This window comes from Haplochromis burtoni, unplaced genomic scaffold, assembly GCF_018398535.1.
Source record: "Haplochromis burtoni strain Fernald_Lab_line unplaced genomic scaffold, NCSU_Asbu1 Contig_814, whole genome shotgun sequence".
Classification (NCBI taxonomy): domain Eukaryota; kingdom Metazoa; phylum Chordata; class Actinopteri; order Cichliformes; family Cichlidae; genus Haplochromis; species Haplochromis burtoni.
In genome coordinates, this window is record NW_024583175.1 from 128208 (window position 1) to 154540 (window position 26333).

At 41.1% G+C, this 26333-nt stretch overlaps 2 protein-coding genes and 1 long non-coding RNA gene across 5 annotated transcripts in view; 1 reads left to right on the forward strand and 2 right to left on the reverse strand.

The window, feature by feature from the left end:
* Window positions 1-7454, forward strand: part of LOC102303647 — an 8956-nt gene extending 1502 nt beyond the window's left edge. The window contains exons 2-4 of one of the 2 annotated variants that reach the window (XR_001335880.2): window positions 733-905; window positions 1355-1421; window positions 6783-7454. This is a non-coding gene — a long non-coding RNA (uncharacterized LOC102303647). The remainder of the gene's footprint in view (window positions 1-732; window positions 906-1354; window positions 1422-6782) is intronic. The other variant, XR_006053321.1, reaches the window with a different exon arrangement.
* Window positions 1835-16355, reverse strand: syt8 (synaptotagmin VIII). Of its 2 annotated transcripts, XM_005950598.2 has the most exons (9): window positions 16187-16355; window positions 11719-11919; window positions 10422-10585; window positions 9380-9475; window positions 9047-9214; window positions 8724-8891; window positions 7452-7569; window positions 6675-6808; window positions 1835-5426 (listed from the first exon to the last, which is right to left on the reverse strand). In XM_005950598.2, the coding sequence occupies exons 2-9, from the start codon at window positions 11897-11899 to the stop codon at window positions 5166-5168; spliced, it is 1290 nt and encodes a 429-aa protein (XP_005950660.1). In that variant the 5' UTR covers window positions 11900-11919; window positions 16187-16355; the 3' UTR covers window positions 1835-5165. The 2 variants fall into 2 exon arrangements, with proteins under 2 accessions (XP_005950660.1, XP_042071686.1); XM_042215752.1 differs by lacking the exons at window positions 11719-11919; window positions 16187-16355 and adding an exon at window positions 13972-14382.
* Window positions 16356-18424: 2069 nt separating this feature from the next.
* dldh (dihydrolipoamide dehydrogenase) lies at window positions 18425-26238 on the reverse strand. The gene is made up of 14 exons (XM_005950595.2): window positions 26111-26238; window positions 25029-25104; window positions 24648-24727; window positions 24466-24534; window positions 23857-23926; window positions 23198-23298; window positions 22959-23102; window positions 22577-22678; window positions 22247-22437; window positions 21922-22092; window positions 21342-21531; window positions 20774-20911; window positions 19396-19485; window positions 18425-19240 (listed from the first exon to the last, which is right to left on the reverse strand). Exons 1-14 carry the CDS (start codon window positions 26147-26149, stop codon window positions 19175-19177), a joined length of 1527 nt encoding a protein of 508 aa, XP_005950657.1. The 5' UTR covers window positions 26150-26238; the 3' UTR covers window positions 18425-19174.
* Between the last annotated feature and the right edge of the window lie 95 nt (window positions 26239-26333).

The following is a 26333-nucleotide window of genomic DNA, read 5'->3' on the forward strand; positions in this document are numbered from 1 at the left end:
ACACACTTTCATCCAGTCTACTGGTTTTTGAGCCGCTAATTTTCCTCGCTCTTTGTAGAATCATTGGATCATTTATCACTGAAAATAAACTAGTTGAGCCGTCTTTGTCACCGTTGTCTGTCTCATAGCATATATAATTAAGTAAATCATTTTTTTTAATATTGTTCTTGCTGTTGAGTGATCCATTGTAACTATTTTGTTCTTCCGTGCGTACTATTTCAATGAAACGCGCAGATATTTTGTTTAAAGGCTTAGTTGCAAATGTCGTTAACCCTGAACAGGTTACCAGTGAACTAGTCTTTGTTAGGTGCTTAATCTACCAGTAGCCCATTGTACCATTGCTTTCCTTAAGATCTATTAGATCTATTTGACTATTTCGTTCTATTTTTTATGTAATCCAGAGTATATTTTGTGGTTGTGTCTAGTTAAACAAAGACAAAACCTTACAAAAGAATTAAGGATTAAAGATGGAAACATTCGTTTAAAGTTCCAAATATTTCACTAAATAAATATAAATTCACATTTATGGCAGAAATGGTCAGATGACGTCTAAAGTGAAGTCTGTAGCATAAGTTTATTGGATCTACTCACCGTGTGTGTGTGTGAGAGAGAGAGGCGCAGGCTGCAGCTGTTTCTCAGACTCAATGACTGAAGCAGTTTCGTCTTAAAGCAGAGTTGATCCTGTTCTTCTTCTTCGTATGCTTTAATTGGATGGTCTGGGCTTCTCTTCAGGTAACCTGGTAACCCACTGATCTGCTGATGTCACTGCTCTCCATAATGAAGTGTGAGTGTATCCAGCCGCCTTTGTCAATAAGCAGGAGGGTAAATTCACAGGAGATAAGCCGGACAATGAAGGCCATGGCTGGTTTAAGCTGATTAGGAGACACTGAATTTCTCGCAAACAGGTGACTCCAGTTTATTCTCCAGTTTACTTTTTGCACCTTTATTAACAATTCATCGACTTCAAACACATATAACACTGATATTTTTTTATTATAGAATGAATTGTTATTCAAAATAATAAGTAAAATGTGTGGTATTTTGGGTACATTTTAATTATTACTGAAAAGGGATGGGATTCATCACCAGTTAGTGATTTTAATAAGCACGAATGTCCACCACTGGAACAGAATATTGACACAAAATAAGAAAAAGAAGATTGTTTTTGACTCGAGGCCCCTTAGCAAAATTCTGAGAGCTACATTAGTTTAATTGTTACGTTATAGGTGAGTCTGAAGCAGATTAGGAACCCTTTAATGGATCATTTAAAATATAAAAGCTGTCCCATTTTGACTCCTGTGGATCAGAATTTTTGTTTGTTTAACTTCATTTATTTATTACCTTTATTGGATAGGAAAGTGTAGTGAGACAGTGCAGGAGAATGACACAGAGGAAGCAGCCCGGCAGACACTCAAACCCAGGTATCTAGCCTTCTGTACTTCAGCACATGGGTCACCTGCTCAACCAGGTGAGAGAAAGTGAAACAGAGAGCAAATTCATACCAAGTACAAACACAACAAATGGCATGATGGAGATAAAGCAAGGAAAGTAAATACACAGAAGCCACTGTAATTAAAAAAGGAATAAATGACAAAATACTGCATGATGTTACATTAAGATATAGAGAGAGAGTTCTTGCATTAGTGGCTTAGTGTAAAGCAGGGGTCCCCAGTCCCAGTCCAGGAGGGCCGGTGTCCTGCAGGATTTAGATGTGTCCTTGATCCATCACAGCTGATTTAAATGGATAAATGACCTGCTCAACGTGTCTTGAAGTTCTCTAAAGGCCTGGTAATGAGCTAATCATGTGATTCAGGTGTGTTGACCCAGGATGAAATCTAAAACCTGCAGGGACACCGGCCCTCGTTGACCGGGATTGGGGACCCCTGGTGTAAAGGTTTGCAAATTCGTCTAACAAGTGAAAGATCGCTGCTCGGAGAAGACACAAATCCCCCATTTTAGGTGGAGTGAGTAAGATTTTTGTTGTAATTGCAGCAGAGTTGAAGGAGGCTGCTGCTGAACACACTTTGCTGTTTGACCGGTAGGTCCTTTAGGGGATGTGAGGTGTTGTCCAGTATGTTCAGCAACAATCTTTGCCCAGGAAACACCTGTAGGGGCTCCAGAGACCCAGACCCAGGCCAAGCCTAATCAGCTTCATCAGCTGGCTCTGTTGCTGCTGATGCCCTAACAGAAAATTGCACTAGTAATGACAGGTTAGTTAAAAAATGTGCGGCAATATTTTTTTCCAACTTGTATTCCTTCAACTGATGTTCCCGGTATTCATTAACGTTTATTTTTAATGAGACAGAATAAAATCACTAATGCTCAGACTACAAATGTGTCCTTCCATTGTCATCTCAGTGTCATCTGCAGGTGACAGAAAGTGGAGAGAAGCTCTTGTGTGTCCTTAAGTGGGTGACATTTACATTTCAAAGAGAGCTTCCAAGCTTCTTGGCTCGTCCCTATCAGGTCTGCTGAGCCTTCACTGGCCTCCTGTAAATCAGGAGCAGCAATATAATGTTGACCAGTAAAATACAAGCCCGTAGATCATTTGTTATTGAAGCTTATTGTGATGGTACACTCTAGCGGCTGTGGTAATTATGACAAGAGCAAAGGAGAAAGTAAGTGGCGATTGTAGGGGGATGGATGGATGAACGAAAGAAATTAATCAGTCAATCTGGGGTGACTTTCTTGAGCTCGTTCCCACTCTGATAAGGATCTTTCTTCCTTTTCCCTGTGAACCTACAAGCTCTTGCTCCCTGAAGTTCTCCAAAAAATACTACTGAGTTCTCTGAAGGCCCTCTGGGCTTTTCACACAACCGGAGAACATTAAGGCAGGTCCTTTGACGATGTGACAACATAACAAAGCTTCTATTGGGATTGAAGGGTTGTAGAAGTTCAACAGAAGGTCCTCCAGGTGCTCTGCGCCATAGTGCACCTTTAAAAGGGACTGTTGAGATTAGGGTCCTCGTAAGGTCTTGGGAGCTTTGCAGCATAACCTTCAGAAAGGTCCCCTGAAGGTGCTCTGAAGGTTTCCCGAAATAACTTTCAGGGAACGTTTTCTGAAGTTCCCTTGAAAGTTCTGAAAAAAGAAATCCTCTTAAAATAATTATTTGTATTCAGCATTGTAAGCAATAAGCTAAACTCCACCGATTGTGGTTTAGGTTTGAAACGCTGCGAGATGATGGCGTCTTTTTTGTCTTGAGGAACCACAGAGCAGCCTGAATCCATTTTAGACCCATCGTCTTACATCATGAAGCCATATTGCTTCAGCTGATCCTGGAGAAACATTAAATATCCAACAAACAAACAATCTGTAGCTGAAGCGTCTATATCACTCAAAGCCAGTATCTTCCAATGCTTTCAAACTTTATTAGAGGTAGGGTCATTTTTGCTTATGAAATCAAAGTTTCAAGTCAACAGAGGCTCATCGTAGTTGATGTTTTAACATCAGATGCTGACAGAGTGAAAATCTCCCGTTTTGTGAATGCACTGAGCTGTGCATTCACAGAGCATTTAATGAGGACGGTCTCTGGAGGCCTGAGCCAGCAGGAGAAGGCACCTGCTGAACTCGGCTTGATTGAGCTCAGTTTTTGTTTGAGTCGTCGTCTGTCAGGGGAGACGAGTGAGAGTCTCAGACTTGTTTGTCCATAAACGATTGTTTCTAGCTTTTAGATCATATTCCAACTGTGTAGAAAGTTAACAAGATCTTTTCTTAATAAAAACATATAGAGTTGTTTGTGTTTTGTAGACTAAAATACATTTCACTTTCAGTGTGTTTACATAAGAAATAATGATATGCATTTCCAGGTCCATTAGTATTTAGAAACCGGCACAACAACTGCAATTTTGCCTTTGCCTACAGGGGATTTGAAATCAAACAGTGAAGATGTGGTTGAAGTGGAGAAGTTCAGCTTTAATCCAACGGCTTTAACAAAAATATTGCATTAAGTGTTTAGGAATTACACCCAAGCTGCTCTGCTGAATCGAGCTCGGGTAACTGACTTGGCGAATTGAAGAATATCCCCATTTCTTTGCTTTGACAAACTCGTGGGTCGCTTCTTTTGCAGTCAGCCTTGTATCATCATCCTTTTGCACTGTAAAATGTAGTCCGATCGGTTTTGTAGCATTTTGTCAGAGTCTGATCACAGAGTATAGCCTTGAGTGCCACCCAGTGCTTTGCAGCATGTCCTAAACTTTCGGTATTTCCATTCAGTAAGACATCTTTGGTTTGTAGACCTTGACAGAGATACTCCTGCCTCCTTAAGAGTGGTCCTGGCTTGGTAAGCTGTTGTAAAGCTGTTGTTTTTAACCATAGAAAGAATTCCACAACCATCAGTTGTCTTGCATGGTGTTCACAGTGCTGCTGAGCTGTTATCATTTTTGTACCTTTGTTCATACGGTACGAAGAAATATAGTAATGCCCCAGACTGCATGCATGAACAAATGATGAAGCTCTGGTTATATTACAAAACACAAGAAAAACACACCTTTATACTGACTGAATTGCAATTAGTAATTATTAGTAGTAATAATCTTATTTAAAAAATGTCTTTTTTTATGTCAGCCTTTCTCCTGCTTTCCTCCTCTTCCCTCTTTTACAGCAGCATCACTCCCCGTTTCACTTTGAGATAAACTTGTTTCCTTATATAGAGAAATAAGTGTGATGGTATGCAGATTGCAGACAGCCAGCACAAACGATGCCGGTGCCCACTCGTCATGAATCTGGCAGAAGTTTCACGTGCGAGCTCGTGTCTTTCACAGGGTAAAAACATTTACTGAATGAGGCTCATTCAGAAGTTCAAGACTTGGAATCAACTCTTTTATCCACTTCATTTGTCTTGGAATAATGAGTGAACATATTGACTGTTTGATTTAAAATCCACCATGTTGTTGTTGTACTGAGGGAAAGTGTGTACTGAAGCTATGGACCTAACTGTATTACTCAGTACAGCTATCTTACAGAGGCTAAACTGTGTTCATAAAGCAAAAATAAATGTTAGAAAATATATTTTAGCATGTTTTGATTTGATACCAAAAAATAATAATTACAAATCTTAATATACAGTATAATACAAAGTAATCTTATTCAATAATTTCCATATCAGAAGAACAAAGGGAGAAATGGTTATCAAAAATATTTGAATCTCTCCTTTTTTTAAATGGTTTCATTTAGGGTACCACTGCTGAGCGCTTTCCTTCATTTTGCTGGGGATGGGGATTTTCTTTTTCAGGGTTAGAGTGGAGTTGACCTGCTCGGCCGACAGCAGGCTGTGCCACTGAGCCACCGGCCGTCGCGGGTTGGACAACATGTCGGCCCAGTGCCTTAGTTGGTTCCCCGTGGCATCGCAGCCCAGGTAGATCTTCCCTATTGGATCATTCCTGGTCACGGCGTCATGGTCCCACACAGAGACCACCAGATTCACCCTCTGAGGAAAGAGATTCAGATTTAAAGTCGCCTCACTATCAGAGCAGCATTAAAGTGGTAGTTTTTAATATGGGAGAGAGACACTATCTCTACTTTTAAGATTAGGCTTCAAACTTTCCTTTTTGCTAAAGCATATAGTTAGGGCTGGACCAGGTGACCCTGACACCCTTAGTTATGCTGCAATAGGTGTGGACTGCTGGGGGATTCCCATGATGCACTGAGTGTTTCTTCTTCACCTACTTTGTATTTATACACCTCTCTGCATGTAATCAATAGTTATTATTAACCTCTGGCTCAGCATGTCTTTTATGCTGTCTTTCTCCCCTCCAACCAATCACAGCAGATGGCCCCGCCCCTCCCTGAGCCTGGTTCTGCCGGAGGTTTCTTCCTGTTAAAAGGGAGTTTTTCCTTCCCGCTGTCGCCAAAGTGCTTGCTCAGAGGGTCATAGGATTTGGGGTTTTTTCTCTTATGTATTATTGTAGGGTCTACTTTACAACATATATAGTGCTGAGGTGACTGTTGTTGTGATTTGGTGCTGTATAAATAAAACTGAACAGAAGTGAAGTAAATTTTTCCACAGGGATGCACCAATCCATTTTTTTTAGTTTGATGTGATACCTCAAGTGTGACTGTGTGCTTATAATAAGTGTCAGTCTTATAACCGTGTTAAACTAAAAAGCTGCCTCCCTCACTGCATACAGCTGAGGATCATCCCTTTATGTGTTAGGCTGCATTAGGCTCTTCTTTGAGAAAGGAGCTGAATCCCTACACCAGAGGTAGAAAACCTTAAAGCCTTCAGTGTGTGATGGTTTACAAAAGTGTGTGCGCCATGTTCATCAGAAAATCACAGCCACTCAGAACAACAGTAAAAGGGTAATTATCAAACATATTGTGAAAGTGGCAGGAGTCTGTTTCCCTTCTCAACAATGTGGCATGTATTATGTAACCACTTAGACCAGGACTGGAAAAATAGCAGGTTGAATTTTATTTTTATTGACACAGTGTATGCGTCAGCCAGTGCAGAAGTATAAATGTCAGGAAAGAGGAAAACATTCTCAAGTTAGTTCAATCCAGGATCTATGCTGATATATATTCTTTATATTCTAAACCATCATCACAAAATGTCTCCAGAATTACTGTTAAAATGTTTTGTGTTTATGTAAAATTAATATCAATGACCAGTCTATTGTTTCAGATCGTCTCAAATATTGTTAAAGATCTGCTTCAGCCAGGATGTCGTGACACTCACCTGGATTTGATCCAGTGACACGTCAAAGACGAACGATTCGTTGAAATAAGGGCTCAGCGTCTTCTTTTTGATAGACGTCTTCTTTTTCTTCCACTTCCTTTTGTCCAGAGCTAGCTGCATCTTCACATAAGGATCTACGAACACAGCATGGAGGAAAGTCACTCGGAGCACCTATAAACTGTATTTCTTCATGCAGATGCATGATACCTGCATAAAATACCTGAGAAGAATTAATGGGGTAAAATAATAAGGTAAGCAGGAATCAAGAAACATGAATATTGTAACAGCTGTAACAGTATTGATGCAATCATGTCTGAATTGGATCAATAAAGAAATTTTAGATAATCATCCTTTTAGTTAAGATAATCCGTTACGGCTTTCTTTAAATAAATATACAGCTAGATGTTTAAATTAAACATGGTCAGCACTTAAGCATTACTGCTCAAACCTGTTTAAGAAGACAGTTTGTTTAAAGGGGGAGGAGCTAAAAAATTATGATAAGATGCATTAGACCTCAGTGTAAGATAAACGAAGCTGCTGTAGTCGAGTACAGCTCCCACAATATGAAGATGGAAATGACTAAACTTCTCCCATCTTCAGTGTTTCTGTAGTTACTGCTGTCAACCACTGTGAGGCAGTGTTGTCTTCTGTTACACCTCCAGTGATCACCCGTTGGTTTAATGGAGAGCAAATGTGTTCTTGGATTTGCTGTAAATTAGCACGCTGGAGCGTTTTTGAAAAGTTACATTTTTGATTAAGATCCCGTTTCAGTCTGACCTGAGGATCCTCCAACATCCATGCTCTTCAGGTTTTTGGCCTCCAGGATTACCACAGTCAGCTTGCTGGCAGAGGGAACATAGCGCAGGGAGAAGCAGATCTCTCCTAGATTTTCTTCCTGTAGCACAAACGTCATACAGAAATCTGTAGTTCTGACAAACTGAATCAGCTCTGATATATTTCAGTAAACTGAAATGAATAAAAATGCAAATAAAAGGAGGAAGCTGAAGGAGAAAGTGACCACCCATTATGAGAGCCTTGTGCTAGTGACAGTACACAATGATTTAAATAATATTCACATTCCTCTTGGATAACCTGCAAAACCTATAATGTTACTAACAAGTATAAAAATAAGAATAATACGTTTTATCTTAAGTGCCTTTCAAAATATTCAAGGTTAGAAGAGTTTAAAAAATTTAAAAAGCCAAGAAAAATGTCAAAGTGAATTAAACAAATATGCAGTATATAAAAATCATTAAGAACAGAGGATCCATGTGACAGGTGGAAGATGGTCAGAAAGAGTAAGTCACTTTAAAGAAATGTGTTGGGATTTGAAAGTGGAGAGAGTCAGGCAGGAGATGTCTGGTAGGAGAAAGCATCTGATGACTCTAACCTGAGAGGAGGGGGGAACGGAGAAAGGAGAACCTTTTTATAACCTGGATTTGGTGCCAATGAGGGGGACCTCAGTTTTAACACTATTCAATCTGATAAAGTTTCTGGAGACCCAGGATTTGATTTCCTTGAGGCAACGAAAGAGAGAGGTGGGTGGGAGGTTTGGTGCACAGGTAAAGCTGGGTGTCATCAGCATAAAAATTGAAATTAATATCAAATTTACAAAAGAGAAGAGACCAAGAGGAAGTAGATTATTAATAGGAGAGGTCCCGGGACAGATCCTTCAGGAAGTGTAAATCGGTTGTTTTGAGATTTTTGAGTTGAATGAAATTAGTTTCAGGATGCGTCAGTGATTCCGCTACAGGCTAGTGTCTCAAGAAAATGTATTGGGGTATAGTATAAAAAACCAGAATAGATTTTGACAGTATGAAGAGAAGAGTAAACAAACCAAGCTTGAAAAACTGTTAATCCTGCCATTAATCCAACTATTGGTCCCAGGAAGCAACATGACTGCTTTTTCTTTTTGAATGACACAAGAGGTTTGGATTAGGAAACTGAATCCTTAAAGAATATGGAAATACATTCGACAAAAATTGATTAAATCCTTCCTAGATGCCACCACTTGGACCATGAAGAATAAGGAAATGTGTGAAAGCAAACCTCAAATTTGGCGGGTGCTTCCAGCTCCTGCCACTCCTCGATGATGTGATTCCAATCAACATTGCAGAGCTGCACCCGGATCTCGCCGATGATTTCGTGTTTGGAAAACCGGTTAAAGTCAAACACTTTCATCACAGCTGTCGACTTCATGAGGGTAGACTTTGGTAGCTGGGGGCATATAACTAAGGTTGGAAGCTCTTTCTTTTTTGAGGATTTGCAGCATTGACGTTCAACTTCAATAATTCACCACATACACAACAATTTTTAATTATAACTGTTTTTTAAGCAAATGCAACTAAACAGGGCAAGTCATCAGGTCCTACCTGGAAGGTGAACTGCTCGTTGAAGACAGGGTTCAGCGTGCTCCTGAACACTTTGGTTTCATAGGTTTTGCTCTTTTCGGGGAGGATGTAGACTCTGACATATGGGTCTGAGGTTCCTCCGAGGTCCATGGCCATCAGGCTGCTGGCTTGTTTGATCCCCAGTTTGAGCTGTAAAGGTCGACAGGAAACAGATGGATATTGACTCATACCACAGCTGAAAACTAAAGAGGAGCTGAACAAATTTCACACATTCAAATGTTTAAAATAAGAATGCAACATTATAGAAGTGCAACGCTGCATGAAAGGTAAACAATTAGACATTCATTTAATCACCTCAGACAGAGGCCCATCATATTCCAGAGAGTAGAGCAGCTTTCCTCTCTGCTTTTTGGTTGAGCCATAATCAACATCTGCCACATCTGGCTGAACCTGTCAGACGAGCACAGGAAGCACATTAGCTGTCCAAGCCTTTTCGGGGGTAAAGCCATGTTAAACTTTTAAACTAAAACTGTTGTATACTTTTAATTAAAAAATAAAATTATGTCACACCCAGAACCAAATAAATCCAGAGTAACGACACAACATAGAACATCAAGTCTGTTCTTTGAGTCTGAAAAATAAAGTCATGTGGTGTCCTAGTGTGCATTACATCTAAAGGACAGCAGGGGTCACTGGAACTATGCTAAAATTACTCTACTGCTCTACTTGATCAATAACTTAAGTGAACATTTTCCTGATGAGTTTATGGCATTAATTGTTAGTGTCAGGTCTTATTTAACATAGTCTCATGTTGACTCAACGGTTTCTCTAAAGTGCCAACCGCATGTTCCCAGTGACGTAAAAATACAGGTTGTGCGTGCCAGTTCCTAACACCTTGATTGTATTTTGTTGTGGACATGGGCAACTGGAGACCCAACAACGAGTAGTCATTCCTGTGGCACATGCACAGCTGTAAAGTAAATTCTCCACAGATGAGTCAGTGGCATCGACCCTCGCAGTTACCAAAAAGTTATTTCACTGAGCGCTTTCAAACCTATCAAAAGTAAAATCGAGTCAAAGGTTCTGACCAGTTGTTTCTTGACCCAAAAAGTAACTAAACTGTTCAGCAACTAATATCTGTCCAGTTTACAAGGAGCCTGTCATTAACCAAGGTCTTTCACAGGAATTCTTGAGGGTTGGCAAAGCCCAGGAATACCTTAGCATGCTGAAAAGTAACACGTGAGACATTCCAATGGTTATTTCCAGCTTTTATGTGTAGTCTGTAGTGTGTAGTTATAATCAGTTCAGTGGAAATAAAAAAACAATAGAATACATTATGTTTTTGTGTTGTGTATCAGTCAAATTTATATCAGATACTCTGGCCTCTGCCACTCACCAGGGCTGTGGTTGTTTTTCCATTCACCGCCTTCAGATCGATCTGCTCGTTCTTCTTCTTTTTCTTCTTTCCTTTGCAGCAGCACTTGATGCAGACACACAGGCAGCAGAGCAGAATCAGCAGACCGCCAGCTGCAAAGATGGTGTAGATCGCCCATCGAGGCACTGTGGAGATAAGACGAGTCCACATTATCTCACCAACAAAGACTGATTCTGTAAACAAAATGTCCATTTTATTCTCATTGAAAATCTATGAAAATATTTGTTCCTTTGATTAAAAGTTGAACATATGAGCTTTATGGTAGAGTTAGATATAATGGTAAACTGATTACACATTCAGTTCACATTAAAATTATTTCTTTGTATTTGCAGTGACAAATAGTACCAGTGTTTAAATCCTTTGATGTCCCAGTGCTAAAAGATGGACAAAACATAATTCATCAGAAGATAAATATAAATAATTTCTTTGGACATAATATTAATTGACTGAGTATGTTGAGAATGTAGTTTAAAGAGAATAATTTAAGACTGGAGATAAAACACTCTGGAAGCAGCTACGTCTCTAAATCGTACAACTCTATGCAGATGACACACTTTTGTGTGTGACTAACTTTAAGCCTCTGAGATCAAAGTCATCATTAGTGATAACTTTGACTCTAGATTTTGGAGAATGGTTAAACGGATGTTTTTGAAAATAAGGATAGGTTTTGATGCATTTCCAAATATTCATTTTCTTGGCCTCCTGATTACCGAGTCTTCAGAGACCAATTAACAGAAAAATGACATATTCAGATTGCAGAGGGTTCAGATTGAGGACATCAACAACGATGACATAAGAGACTAGCTTGGTTGTGCACTGAGCCTATGCACAACTTTGCAGAGCATCGTATACATGTAATAACTTTGTGCTATCATAAAAAAATATGTGCAACAATACGTTTGTGCGCTGCTCTTGTTTGTGTTGTTGTTGGTCATTTAGGCAGTAGAAATTACAGCATCTAAGTTTTAGTGAAATTTCAAGACACGTTCCAAATAACAGCTAAACCCAGGCATCTTATATTACAAGACACAGCATACAGCAGAACCAGGCTCAGGGAGGGGCAGCCATCTGTTTTGACTGGTTGGGGAGAAGGGGAAAGAAGCTATTATTGAGACCCTTCTCATCATTGTGTCTTTCATCGGCAGCAGGGGGAGATCACTAGCATTTGTATCTAACTTATTTGCTCACCTGACAAGATCAAAACACATATTTAACTCTAGTTATCCTTTGGCTACTTGGGAAATAATTCATTACTCACAGGGTATCCGGTCGAGCAGGCCATTGATGAAGGCAACAGCTGGGTCGGCAGTGGTGTTAGTATATGTGGAGGTGGTGGAGATGAGGGTGGTGGGGTGATCTGTGACTGTGAAGCTTTTTGCCTTTGATAACAAGTTAGATTTCACATGGGAAGAATGTTGTGGTGGAAGGATTTTAGACATGATGAAGAGGATGAAGATTTCTGGAAGCAAGAGATGACAAATGTTTACATGTGTTAACAAAAAAGTCTCTCAGCCTTTGTGCTTAATGAAAAGTGGAGGGAATGGCTTCCCTCAAATTACCACAGGCTTGATAGATAGTCAAAGTGACCGCATGATGCACATGCAGTCACTTTAAAAACACACACACACACACAAACACACTGAGCCACATCCTTTACAACTTAACGAGGTACTGTTACTAAAATAAACCATCAAAGTTAAGGCTGTTTTACTGGTAGTAAGAACAGAAATCAAGCACTGGGTTAGTTGGGCTGCAGAGTCCATTTAAATGTTAAGCGACCTGCATTAAGCGATGATCACCCTCCACAAGGAGACTAAGCCACTGCTGAAAGGGCTGGCTGTTCACAGAGCGCTGTACTGGAGCATAATTAATGGAGATTTAAACATAAAAATTTAAATTGTGGCAGGAAAAGGGGCACAGGAAGCACCGATGAGTGCAGCCTTAAGAGGATTCTTAGGAAATGTTGACAGAAATATGGTGTCTGCATGCACGGTGGGAACCGTGCATGTAGACACCATTCACCTTTTTTGAGTCCAAGAAAGAGACGGTGGGTGGAACCTAAAATCTCAAATTTGGACTCATCAGACCAAAGCACAGATTTCCACTGGTCTAATGTCCATTCCTTTTCTTTCTTGGCCCAAACAAATCTCTTCTGCTTGTTGCTTTCACTTAGTCGTGGATTCTTAGCAGCTATTTGACCATAAAGACCTGATTTCCACATTCTTGTTACATTATATTGTATGGTAAAGACCCTACAATATTAAAAAGCCATCTGCTGCAATTGATTGGGTGTGACAGGCGACAGCTCATTGGTTCCTGAGGTGAAAAGTCGCCTGCTATCTTCCAAGAAAGCATAGTTAACAGAAATCCTGACCTTTTATTTATACACTGAGTTGATTTTGTTCTTAAACATATTCAAAACTCGCCACTGCACTATAATCTTATAAAAGTGATTTGTAACTATGCCACTGGTGATACCCTGTGGTCAGATTACAGAGAGACCATGGTTTTACAACCTGGTCAAAATATCACCTTTTAACCCATAAAACTTTTCAGTGTTGAGATATTTTTGGACTTTAAAGGAAGTTTCCCAGCAACAGTGACGTAAAACAAATTTCAACAAACATCAGAGCCATCAAACTCTGCTGATATGACTGAGTGGAATTCCAACTACGGCCCTCCACCATGAACAAACAGCAGCAGCACATTAAACCACGGTCTGATTCATGCTCCGATAACAGCACTCCACACAATGCTTCAGTACTGTTTCTCTTTGTAGAAATACCCAAAAGCCAGGCATACATACTGAATTTACTTCTGCTGCCCAACTCCTCATCCTGATGTTAGTCCTTCATAGTCTGTGATCTAATGTTCACCCTAAAATTAAACCTGGAAATCAACTTTTTTAAACATGTTGCTTAAAACGCTGGGTAGCGTACATGCAAATAGTTTTAATGGCGATCCATTAAAACTATTTGCATGTACGCTACCCAGCGTTTAAAGAACTGTTTTAGCAAGTGTTTTAGTGTTTTAGACCATCGCAGGGTTTCTGCAGCTTAAAGCAATTTAATTTAAGACTTTAAAAACAATAACAAACCTTTTTTTTTGCCACTCAGAATGAAAATTATGAACAAATTAAACAACAACTCAACTTAAAGGAAAAGAAAGATAAATTCCTCTGAGTTAGAGATACAGCTTAATATTTTTGAAATGTTTGAAAGATTGAGTTAAAACATTTAATATTAATTCAGGCCTTATTTTAACAGAACAAATTCAGTGCTTAGAAATAAATTTTAAGCACCAGCAGGATCCTTGCTAATCATCAAAGTTAAACAATGACAAACAAACAAAAAAGAAAGATTTCTGCTCTCTATTATGGGTCAAGCACTTAAAAATTGGATTCTCTATATCCTGTCATACAAATGATCACATCTCTTGTGAAATCACTAAGCATAACGATTTGAAAAAGGCAAAAAAAAAAAAATTTGGATAAAAGAAGTATTTTACTTACTTATGATGAATTTAACAGAAATTTTGACATCCCTGCTCAGTCCATACAGGCGACTGGCGAAGGCTGATAGTTTTCCGTGCTTTACCACTCAGATTAAAAAAAAGTTCTGTTGAAGAATAACTGAAGAGGAAGGACGGACTCTCTAACAAAGGGACTTTTCCTAAAAACAATCTTTAAACTGCTGATTAAAGAGAGGAAACTTCTCCTCCCTCCAGCTACATCCACTCTGTTTTCCCCGTAATCAGAAGGGGAAACACAACAAAAGCTTCAAAACCAGGATTTACCAGGGGACAGGCCTTCTTCTAATCTATATACTTAAACTGTGGAAGTGCTTAGTGGCAAAAAGTCCACTTACTGTACGACTGAAGCTGAAAAACTAAAAGAGCTGTACTGACAGATCCCTTTATAAACAACGATAGACTCCCTTTGGCGAAACAAAACTCGTAGCTCCAGCTCCAGGGAGTCTATCGTTGTTTATAAAGGGATCTGACAGTACAGCTCTTTTAGTTTGATAAGCACACATGCAGGTCCAATTACATGATAATAAATAAAATTCTTGTTGAAGAGACATAACAGACTACATGGCCGTCTGTCAGCAATTAAAGTTTGCCGTCTTTCATGATTATTGTGACATCACTGAAAGGAGAATATACTGAAGCCTTAAAAACTGCTGTTCCTCTAGCAGACACGAGGCCAGGGCTGCCACCAAGGTGGGGCCAGAGGGGCTCCGGCCACCCCCCAAAATTTGCTGGAGGTGTCCCTGCACAAGGCTGGTGACAAATGTTACCGAATTTAAAAAGCATGTTCACAGCCTGTTACATTTTTTTTTTTTTTAAACAGACTTTGGATAGTTTCCCACTTCATAAAAACAGTGCTGATGATTTTTTTTAAACATCACTGAGTGAGTTATTGGGCTATTTTGAGACACAGTTGTTCAGATGAAGGCAAATATGGAGCTTCAGACTCCAACAAAGACCATGGTGATGACTAAAACACAAATATTAAAGCTTTGAAATGAACAGTCCAAAACCACGGAGTGGCATCATGGAGGCTACTGAAAGTGAGGACAATAACTGAAACTAAATTAAATCTTGCCCAGTTATAGTCAGAGTGACCAAAGTCTCTGGAAGCTAAAACACTGCCTTTTCTCTCGCTCCGTCAAAGATCAGTCTGAGAGTTAAGATTTGATCTCAGGGTTAAAGTTGGAATTAGGTTTATGTTTGGGTCAAAGTCTGGCCCTAAGTTTCAAGGGTTAAAATGAGATGTAAGAGTTCCAGGAATTCATTAATGTAAATGAATGATGAACATGCCTGTGTCTGGGGAAGGCAGAAGTCTCTCTAACAGTTAAAAAAGGTTAGCCAGAGTATGAGAACCGCTCATCCAGACAGGCTCAAATTTAACAATGCACTTATTCAGGACTCACAAGTTTCTAGCAGATAGGATGAACAGCTGTGTCCTAATAATCTGAAAGATTACTTAGATTAGTACAAGAAGATTACCTTTTTACAAGATAACTAGTGTCTGATGTTGTTCTGCTATTATTGAAAGGGAAGTATTTCTAAATATTCTATAATATGTCTCAAAGCAATCTTTGAAAAGTTGCATAAGGAGTGTGACAAAATGTGAAGATTTAGAGACGTGCAAGAAACGAAGACAAAAAAAAAAGTACAAAAAAGGAAAAGCAAAGGAAGAAAGGACATGGACAGGGAAAGTTTATGATATTGGGAGGGTTACATGGAGAAGAAGAAGAAGAGAAAAGAACAAATAGAAGAAAGAAAAGGGAGACAGAGAAGAGTGTGAGTGGTGAAATAAAGAAAAAACTAACACAATTACAAGAGCAGGGTAGAAAAGAGCAAAGGAAACAGGAGGAGAGAAATGAAATGGGTCGAGCTTTCAAGATGAAAGTTTAAGAGACAAAATCAGAGAAGAAAATAATTTATGGGTAAACTAAGAATGTAGACATAAAGCACATCCCAGATTCTCCGATGAGATCCCAGAACAAAAAAGTAAAGAAGGCGATCACAGAAACAAGAGAGAAGAAATGAAAGAAAGATGGGCGAATCCAGCTAACAGTGAGTGTGTCTGTTATTTTCTGCAACTGATACAAACGTAATTGGACTTTATCAAACACTGACATTTCCCCTGAGACTCAAACAGTCACATAACACAAAATTTAAAAAAAAGAAGAAGAGAAGAATAGAAGCAGCAACAATACCCCAGTGTAACGAGGACTTTTCTCTTCTTTTACTTCATTTCTTCTCCAGTTGTTTACGGGGCTGTTAAACAGCTCGAGCCTGCAGAGTCTATGACTCCTCAAGCGTGGCTAATTCAACCTGGAGCAGCCGCCACACCTGCTGAACACACACAGAAACAGTAGTCAGAGTTTAAACAGAGGTGGAGTTAGTGAAATGCTGCTTACTTAAATAAAACATGCGTCATCCAGCAGCAAAAACAGCTACATGTTACTGAAACAGCAAAATGTGTTCAGTGAGCTGCAGTTCAGCTGTTAAGATGCTCTGATGATTTTACCACTAGAGCCGCTGGATGTTTATTTGTATGCTGCTGAAGAAAGACAAGGATTCCATTCTAAAAGAGTAGCTTTGCATAATCCAGAGTTCATAATAATCCTCTGAGCCAAGCTCCCCTCAGTTCGTCCTGTGTCTGAAGCTGTTAAAGCCCTTCGTCCTTTAAAGCCAGCTCTGATTGGCTGCCCCACGAAATCAGAAGATCTAAACTAAAAGTAGGTGGGGCTGCATACCAAGACAACTATAATCAATAACTTATTAACCTTGCTGTTGTCACCTGGACAAATACGATCGATCAGTTATTAGAAGATGAGTATGAATCAGTGTTATTATCATCGCACTTTCATGATCTTTGACATTTCAACTTTAACCATAATAACCACTCTTGCTACAGTACATACAGTCTATGTCTTGAGTTTTAAATGTTAACAGGAGGCTATTTAGAGTCATCACACTTTCTGCTCGTCACACGATCCACTTATCAGCTGCACCCGTGTCAGAATTATTACTTTACCTTTAATTTTACATGTTGCTGTTCAATATAACGTAGATGATGTCAGGGAACCATAGACAAAGAAACGCTTGTCCAACATGGACAAATGAAGAAGACTGAAGAAGACTGAGATCTTACCTTCCTAAAACTCTTTTTAAGCATAACCGTGCCGCAGGCTTGAGCCACGCTTCCTTTCTGTGTACAGTTCCAATGAGCTTGAAAGTCAATACCTTTATCCTTCAGTACAACCTGAACTCTCTTAGGCGGCTTTCTGTTCAGGAATATTTCTCCCGGCTTGTTGAAAGATGTTGGCTGTATTTGGTTATCTGTCAGGATGATTCCCCACTGCTTTAATAATGTTGGGCTCTGAGGAGGCCGATCCATGCCTGATAGTGTCCCACTGTGTTTTTCTATCCAGGGGTGGGAAACTCCAGCCCTCAAGGGCCGGTGTCCTGCAGGTTTGAGATGTGTCCTTGATCCAACACAGCTGATTTAAATGGCTAAATGACCTCCTCAACATGTCTTGAGGTTTCCAGAGGCCTGGTAATGAACTAATCATTTCATTCAGCATGTTACCCAGGGTGATTTGGGTGGGTACTTTTACTGCTTTTAATGCTGTTTGGGATCATTGTCATGCTGAAAAATGATGGCATTCCCCATCAGATGTTTTCCAGATGGGATTCCATGGTCTATCAAAATTTGATGGTACTTTTCTGGGTGCATAATTCAATAAATTTTAAAAAGATCTCCAACATTTGGGGTGGCTGTAGCTCAGGAGGTAGAGCCCGTCACCTGATCTGAAGGTGAGCAGGCTCCTCCAGTCTACATGCCAAGAATCCTTGGGCAATATAATAATCCCAAGTTACATCCATGGGAGTATGAATATAGTTAGGAAGCCCTCAGTTTATAAGAAAATGATTGGGTGAATGTAGCATAGAGCGCTTTGAGTACTCTGGGAGAGTAGAAAAGTGCTATATCAGAATCAGTCCATTTATATCACTGGCTGAAATGCTGTCCCAAATCATAACAGCACCTTGATCTTTTACAGATGGCTGTAGACTCTCTGTCCTCCGGTGATTTGGATCCATCACTCCATCAGATCTTCTGCCACTGATTTTCAGTCTGGTTCATGTGTACTTTGGCATACCTCAGCCTGTGCACCCCGTCCCACTTCTTTAAAAACGCCTTGACAGCCACTGATGTCATTTCTGATGAGGCTAGATGCATCAGCTGAAGGGCCAGATGCATCTCTCAGTTTAACTTCATGGTCCTGTTGCAGATCAGTTTCCAAATGCACTACATAAAGTTTAAATTTTATCCCCCCCCCCCCAACTTAGTTTCACATTGCCCATCTACATCATCCAGTGTAAGAGCTGCTATCTGCACTGAAAGTTACTTCAAAAATAATGTCGGCACATGAAGCTACACAGCAGTGTCTGATTTAACTGCCTTTATTGGTTGAGATGGTGAGATACAGGCCAGAACGAATCACAGCAGAGTAATTTGAGTAGGAAACAGTCACCCGGCAACTATCAACAGCTCCCCTCCAAATGTGAGCTGATGTTGACCTAAGAGTCCTTCAGTACTTTAGTTACACAGGAAGCAGCAGCTGAGCCACATTCATTCTTATCACACATCTGTTTCTGCACAAATCTGTGACATCAGTCGGAGTGAACATGAAAGAAATATAAACTTAACCACCACCACACCAGCTATGAAGTCACCGATTTGAGATGAGCCAGAAATCCATCTTAAAATTGAAAACATGCAGATGTGAATCTTCGAGCAGCTCCAGTTTCCTGCTCTGATTACCCATCACATGTGTTAAATTCCTCCATGCTGTAAAACAACAGACATCCCCGTCTGCTTGCACAAACAAAACAGCCAAAATAATATTCATATCTCTCTCTCTGACCTGCAAATGAGTGCATAATGCTCTGCTGAGAGCTTTTAAACTACGTGTGGAAAACAAAAAGCCTGACAGCAGTCAGTATTTATTTACCCACCAAACCACCCGTTTATGATTTTATTGAACATTTAAATAACTTTAGAGCTAAACTGGTACAGTCTGGATGAACACCGAGGATCCCAGGTGGGTCAAAGTCAGAAGGTTTTTGAAGCAGACACGCAGCTTTTCTGTTTCTCCGCTGTCATGTCCGCTGAAGGTGCGACAGCGGCTGGCGGCTCAGAAGTTGATGGCTTTGCCGAAGGAGGCGGCCAAGTTGGCTTCTCTGAACGCCTCGGACACCGTCTGCAGGAGAAGGACGAAGAGGAAGGCGTTTGAAAAAGGTCACGGTGCAACAGGACTTATCATTTGTCATGTAATTTCTCATATCTTTACTACAAGATAAACTAAGAACTGTGCATGTGCACTATGCTGTGTCGTGTGTGATAAAGAGAACGCACCGGATGGGCGTGGCAGACTCTGGCGACGTCCTCGCAGGAGGCGCCGTACTCCATGGCCAAAGCAGCTTCGTTGATCATCTCTCCTGCGCCCTGCAGAGAAACACACAGCAGCGTCTGGTTTAGCAGGTCTGTAAACAGCAACAGCTTCACATGGTCTGTTACAACAATTAACTTTCCAGCAAGCAATTTTACTTGTCAGGTAATTACAATCAAATGCGCAGCAAGACAAACACAGTAGCAAACTTGGCCACTTAATTCAGGCACTTATCCCTGTGATGGAAAGGTAATGACTGCCTGAGAAAAAACAGTCCCTTGATCGGGATCATGTCCATTTTTTTATTTTATTTTTTTTACACATGGGTTCACTGCACCAATCTTCTGTCTAAGACTGTCCAGCAAATTTAAGGGGGGAGTTTGAGACGCATTCAGAAACATGAAACAAAAACGTAATTGTGCATGTAACAGAGCTTTAAGGAAAGCTGTGTTCCACTAAGACGTTTCTGGTCTCATAAAGCAGCGGTCTCCAACCTTTTTTGCGCCACGGACCGGTTTATGCCCGACAATATTTTCATGGACCGGCCTTTAAGGTGTTGCGGATAAATACAACAAAATAAAACTAGTACCGGTACCGAAAAAAAGAAAATTTATTCATAACACACGTGAAAAGACGCAGGAAAACCGAGTTAACGATAAAAACAATAACAAAATAACGCTGAAAACTGATAAAAACCCTGAAAACCAGACATTTCACACCTGAGCCTCAACTCTCGCGGTCCGGTACCAAACGACTCACGGACCGGTACCGGTCCGAGGCCCGGGGGTTGGGGACCGCTGTCATAAAGGACTGACAGAGATGTTAACAGAGATCTGGACACTCCGTGGAACAGGGTCACCATGAATGTCAGTCAGTCCACCTGCACTCCTCGGATCTTTGCACTGACAAATATCTGCTTTATTGTCGCCTCAGAGTTACTGTAAGTCTAATCTGAGCAGTACAAACATGGATGTCTCGTCCTTGACACAGTTAAAGGTCATTAACGGGGAAGTGTGTTCATCGAGAGCCAGCCTGATGGTTTTACAGCACTCGCATGCGTCTGTCTGGGGTTAGTGTTTATTAGGACAGATGCAGTAATGAGACAGACACACAAACCGTTAACTTCCATTTTCATAGGAGGCTGATATTCTACATAAACACTCCAAAGCTGTAAACACTCGATTCCCATCATCATCATCATCCTCCCACGTGCTCAATGTCTATTTGATTGGGTAGATGATCCTCTACAAAGACAGTCTGAGCCCATTAACACCCAGTCCACCCACACAGATGTTTTTACATTTAAGGCTAACGCGGGTCCAAAGGAGGCTGATGAACTCTTACAGATCCAAGGATGTGAGCTCCCAGCATCCTGTCGGTCTCCTTGTGGCTGAGGATCTTCACCAGGCCGTCGGTGTCGGCGTTGGTTTTGGCTCGGCTGTTGGCTGCAAAGGGGAATTTGCCCACTTTAAACGGGACACCCTGTAGAGGAGAAGAGAGGAGGACTCAGACTGAAGTGAAATGACACAGAAATATTAGTTTTAAATGTTGCACTTTTCACACATTTTTCCGTAGTTATGGGACGCTTCATGGCTGTCACGTTTGTGTTTGTCACTTGTACAATATAAATAAGCACAAACAATCAGGATGAAACCCTTCTTTTGGCTTGGATCTGGATTGAAATGTTGGGAAATATCACCACCAGGTGGCCGATGTCAATGTCTGAAGCAGCTTAGTTTTAACAGAGACACATATTTACATTTAAAGCACTTTAAGCTGCATGGCTACTTTGTGCATGATCTCTGCTACAATGATTTAGTGACATTTCCTTCAGTTGCCCTATAAGAACAACGCTGCACCCAGAGAGCTGGCTATCCATCGTGCTGGAAGCAAACACCTTCCCAACTTTCACCTCCTCTTTGAGCTGCTCCTCGCTCTTGCCCACCCAGGCCACCTCGGGGTGCGTGTAGATGACTGAAGGGACGCAGTTATAGTCGATGTGCACAGCGCCGCCCGCCATGCCCTCCACGCAGATGATGCCCTCGTCCTCGGCCTTGTGGGCCAACATCGGCCCGGCAACCACGTCACCGATTGCATAAACGCTAAAAGAGGAGAGGAAGAAGCAAAGGGGGAACAAATGTCACTGAGCCGTGTTTTGCAAGGAGTGATACATATAATTTATTTTTTTGGTCTGGGTCATTTACTGACCCAGGACTTCAGCAGCTACATAAATACATAGAGGTTCTCTTACAGAGCAACAGAGCATCCCAGTGACGCGATCAAAGGCCTTTTCGTAACAGACTTGTTACTTTATTTCTCCTGTTACACTAATCTATTTGTGCTTACTATTTTTAGAGATTTTGATATTTTTAAAATTGGACAAAATTTTAGCAGGGGTAAACTGGTGAGGATGCACCAAATTGGTATGTCTGCTTTCAGAGATTCAATCACTTCATTTTAGCTTAAATTTGGCAGCATGAGCTCGGTGGTACCTGGGGACTTTGGTCTGGAAGCGGTTGTTGACGGGGATGCGACCCCTGTTGTCCAGCTCGATGCCGACAGTGTCTAGGCCCAGGTTCTGGGTGAAAGGTCGTCTGCCGATGCAGACCAGCAGCACGTCACATGTCAGAGTCTCGCTCTTCCCTCCAGCTGCCGCCTCCACCCTGAAACACACATAATACCCACGTGGTTACATGACAAAGCTCCCCAGCCATATTTCAAATTTCATGAGTTTAGATAGCACATGGGTGTAAAACAGCCCAAAAGAAAATGCATCAAAGAGAGTCCTGAAAGTCTGAGTCTGGTTTTTCCACTCACGCCACATCGATCTTGCCATCGGGCCTCTTGGTTGCTCCCATGACTTTGGTGCCGAGCTTGAACTTGAGGCCCTGCTTCTGCAGGATGCGCTGGAAGTTCTTGGAGATCTCCATGTCGATGCCCATACCACCCACGTGGCCCAGGAACTCCACCGCTGTGACCTTGGCACCCAGACGCTGCCACACTGACCCCTGCAGGATGGCAGGACAAAAACACGTCTGACAAGTGCAACTCGCCTTTCTAAAGAAACAGAGCTGAGGCAGGAAATGTTGCCGATGTAGTCGACATAATCATGTGTTTGTGGGTGAATCAGTCTGTAGTGATGCTGACCAGCTCCACCCCGATGACTCCAGCTCCGATCACAATCAGCTCCTCTGGTACTTTCTTCAGGGAAAGAGCTCCTGTCGATGACACGATGGTCTCCTCATCAATCTAAAGAAACATATTTGAACACACTTCTTTTAAAAATCAACCCAGAATTATCTTTTAAAAATCAAGTGCATGTGAGTTCTTATGGAGTGGTGAAAGGAGGGTGACATGTGTGAGATATGATAAGGCTCTTGAGACGAGGACGCCTTTTGTTAGACACCTGCAGCACTGACTCCTCTCTTCATGTCCCTTCCTCGCCTCCTCCACCCCCTTTGGTAAATACAACAAGCAAAAAACCTGCAACTAGTGAAATGAAGTATGAACAGGTCACAAATACTCATACCTGGATGCCTGGAAAGGGCGTGACCTCTGAGCCTGTGGCGATGAGGATGTTCTTGGTGTTGATGACCTGCTCTGTACCATCAGCTGTTGTGGCGGTCACTTGGTTCTTCCCGGTTAACCTTCCAAAACCATTAACGTGAGTAACCTGTGGGGAGTGATGTCACACCACAGACACTGTTAAAAGTGGTTCAGATGTAGCATCTGTGTAAACCAGCACTAATGCAGAGAGGGAAGACTGACTTTGTTCTGTTTGAATAAATGTGCGATTCCTCCAGTCAACGCTTTGACCGCCCCACTCTTCTGAGCCATCATCTTCTCCAGGTTCAACGAGATGCCTGAAACTGAAAGACAAAGACTTTATTGTCAATGCGGTCACAAATGTCAAACTAAGAAACCGATGGAAAAACAAGTTACATTCAATTAAAGTGTATTGTCGAAAACACACATTCTATGCCATCAGTATCCAGTACTAAGGAATACAGACACAAGTGTTATAATAACGTATATGCTTATATTAAATATGGCTAATGCTGCAAATAATGACCTTCAGTGTAATCTTGGCTAAAAAAAAATCTACGTGAAAGGTTTAAAGACAATGGATTTCTCTACTGTAGTCATTTCAGGCACACAGAGCATGTACTGCTGGTCAAACCAATCATAAGAGGGTTGGTTGGCTTAAAGCGAGGGGAGCTAACACAGCTTGTTTCTGACAGGATTAACTGAGGGGCAGCACAAAAACCTCTATGACATAAAGAAGGATTATTTTGAACTTTGAATCATGCAAAGCTCTACTAGAGCTCAAAATTACAACACATAACTGGAAATGACCCCCCTTTAAGGATCAGTGAACTACACAAAATGTACAAAACGTCTCTTTAAAGCCTGATGGTGATTCTTACTTTCGATGCCTCTGCTTTCAAAGTCCTTCCCATGAGCCAAGTGGTACAAGTAGGAGTTGTTCAGCAGAGCCTGCAGAAACAAAACAGCAGCTTATTCAGCTGGAGGAATGATTTTATACACGTTTGCATCATTTTATGGACTCAATATAGTTTAATCAATCTTACGTTCAGTGCTCATCACCAAACTGAAAAGTTATTTTTAGGTGAAGTTTGTTCTGCTTTCCTCTCTCTGTGAAATTTAGTCCTTATTATGAAGTGGAAAATGTTTTTCCCACTCTGCTTGGATAAATCCAAAAGTATTGGCTTATTTTTGAATTCATCAAGACAATAAAAAGATGCTACCGGTATGTGCTGCTATTCTTTCTGGCAAAATTTTTGGCTCTACTACTCAAATGTGCTCCATGGAAGCATTTGCCCTTTATAATATATCTATGGATAGAAAACCATCACTGGATTACTTTTATACGTAAGGTGTACAAGTTCTGAAAGAGAAACCAAACCCAAGATAAAAACATCCTTGGTATCTCTCCTTCCTGTAAAATGATCATACTGATCAAACCTCTTACAAACAAACCTGTGAATTTGTGGTGATTAAAAGCAGTTTGTTACCTTCGAGGGGATGCAGCCGACATTGAGACAAGTCCCGCCGAGTGTGAGATTTTTCTCGACACACACTGTCTGTCCAAAAATAACAAATGTAGAGACGGGGGATACATTATTCACCAAAAACTTCCACTTGTGACCATCTGTGGGATTTAGACAGCAGGATATCTGTCGAGCAGGTGGGTTACCTTAAAGCCGAGCTGTGCAGCTTTGATTGCAGCGACATAGCCTCCTGGACCGGAGCCCACCACTGTGACGTCTGCATCAACTGCAGAGAGGCAACACAGCAGCTTTTAGCATGACTTTACACCACCAGAGAAAACTACATGATTAAGGTCTGGTGTATGTAAATGAACATTTTAATGCAAGCTCTCTACCACCCCTCTTTACATAGCCCATGAAGTCCTATCCCCACCCAAATCCAGCACCCGAGACTCTCTGCAAGTCTGAATTATGAGACTGCTTTGATACAAACATCAGAGATCAAACCGCACAAACATGTGGCTAAAGTTCAGTAAACACTGTGCCACAAATAAAGTCCTATGATAAGATTTACAGCACAATCGTACTTGCTGCTTTGTCAGCGTAGGTACGAACAGACAGCGCTGCAGCTCCGTGCACTTTGCAGGGCAGGTGGTGGCTCCGCTGTGAAGCAAACGAAATGCACAGTTAGAAAATACGCATGCACAATACAACTAGGCAATGCAACACAAAACAATGTTATAGTGCATCACAAGCCAACTTTGCAAACTAAAAGCATCTGTCTTCAGTGGCTTCTCTCACTTCCGTAATCTGCTGCTTAATAATTTCTGCATACTAAGATAGTGAAGCCTAGTGAGTCACGAAGGAGCAAACTCAACTACTAAACTAACATTTGAATTTGTTTTTATGGAATTGTACCACATTCAGCTGGTTTGCTGTTGCAGTGCCAGCTCTCAGCAAGGACACCCTCAGCCTGTCCACCAGCAACTCTGAAACTTTCCCCTCTAGCAGACTACCAAGTTAGCAAATAACTACTATTTAAGTGTTATAGAGTCACAAAGCTTCTAAAAGCCCAGAAACAATTCGGAATAATCTGATGCTCGCCGTGAAGCTGTGAGACAACAGCTGAGCTTACGACATAAATTATGAGTTAGGCAACCGCTGCTAAACAGCTAAGCGAGCTAACACGACACCAGAGTGGGAAATGTCAACTGTAAAGTCATAGAACCTAGATGCTTTTCTTCTAGCTTTGTGTGATTTAAGCCCCTTTAATATTAGCAGAATACAAATATCACGCTTCTTTTCATTGCAGGTTTTACTTCAAAATACTGCGGCAATATTTAACCAGAAAAGTCGTGATTTAGTTTAAATATGGGGAAGGTTGTTAGTCTAACTCATGCCGAATTAAAATGAAAAAGGTATATGAATAGGAAAAACATCAACTGAAAACCAAGCAACGTGTTTAGACATCGATAACCACAACAACTCCAAATTGCATGTCTTTTCCAGTGCAGTCTGGTTCGCCTTCTGCTGTTAGCCGAGTAGCTAGCCAGGTGCGGGCCGCAGGTCTAAAATTTCCCCTATCCTCTAGATCTGCAGCACGCAGGACAGTTTACGACACATCCGGATTTCGCATACTGGTTATCGCGAAAATAATATGACTGCTTACCGTGGCCAGGGAGCGGTATAACTGTGTCCAGCTCTGCATTCTGTCGGTGCACTCTCACTGGATCCGTAACCTACAGCAGGCCGAGCAGCCAAGGACTCCTATCATTGCGCAAGCGCAGTATGGGTCCAAACCGAAAACTCCTCCGGGTCGCATCTATTACGCATCATGTCAAAATTTGCGACGGGTAAACAAATGTTATTTTTAAAAGCAAAATGTTTTTTAA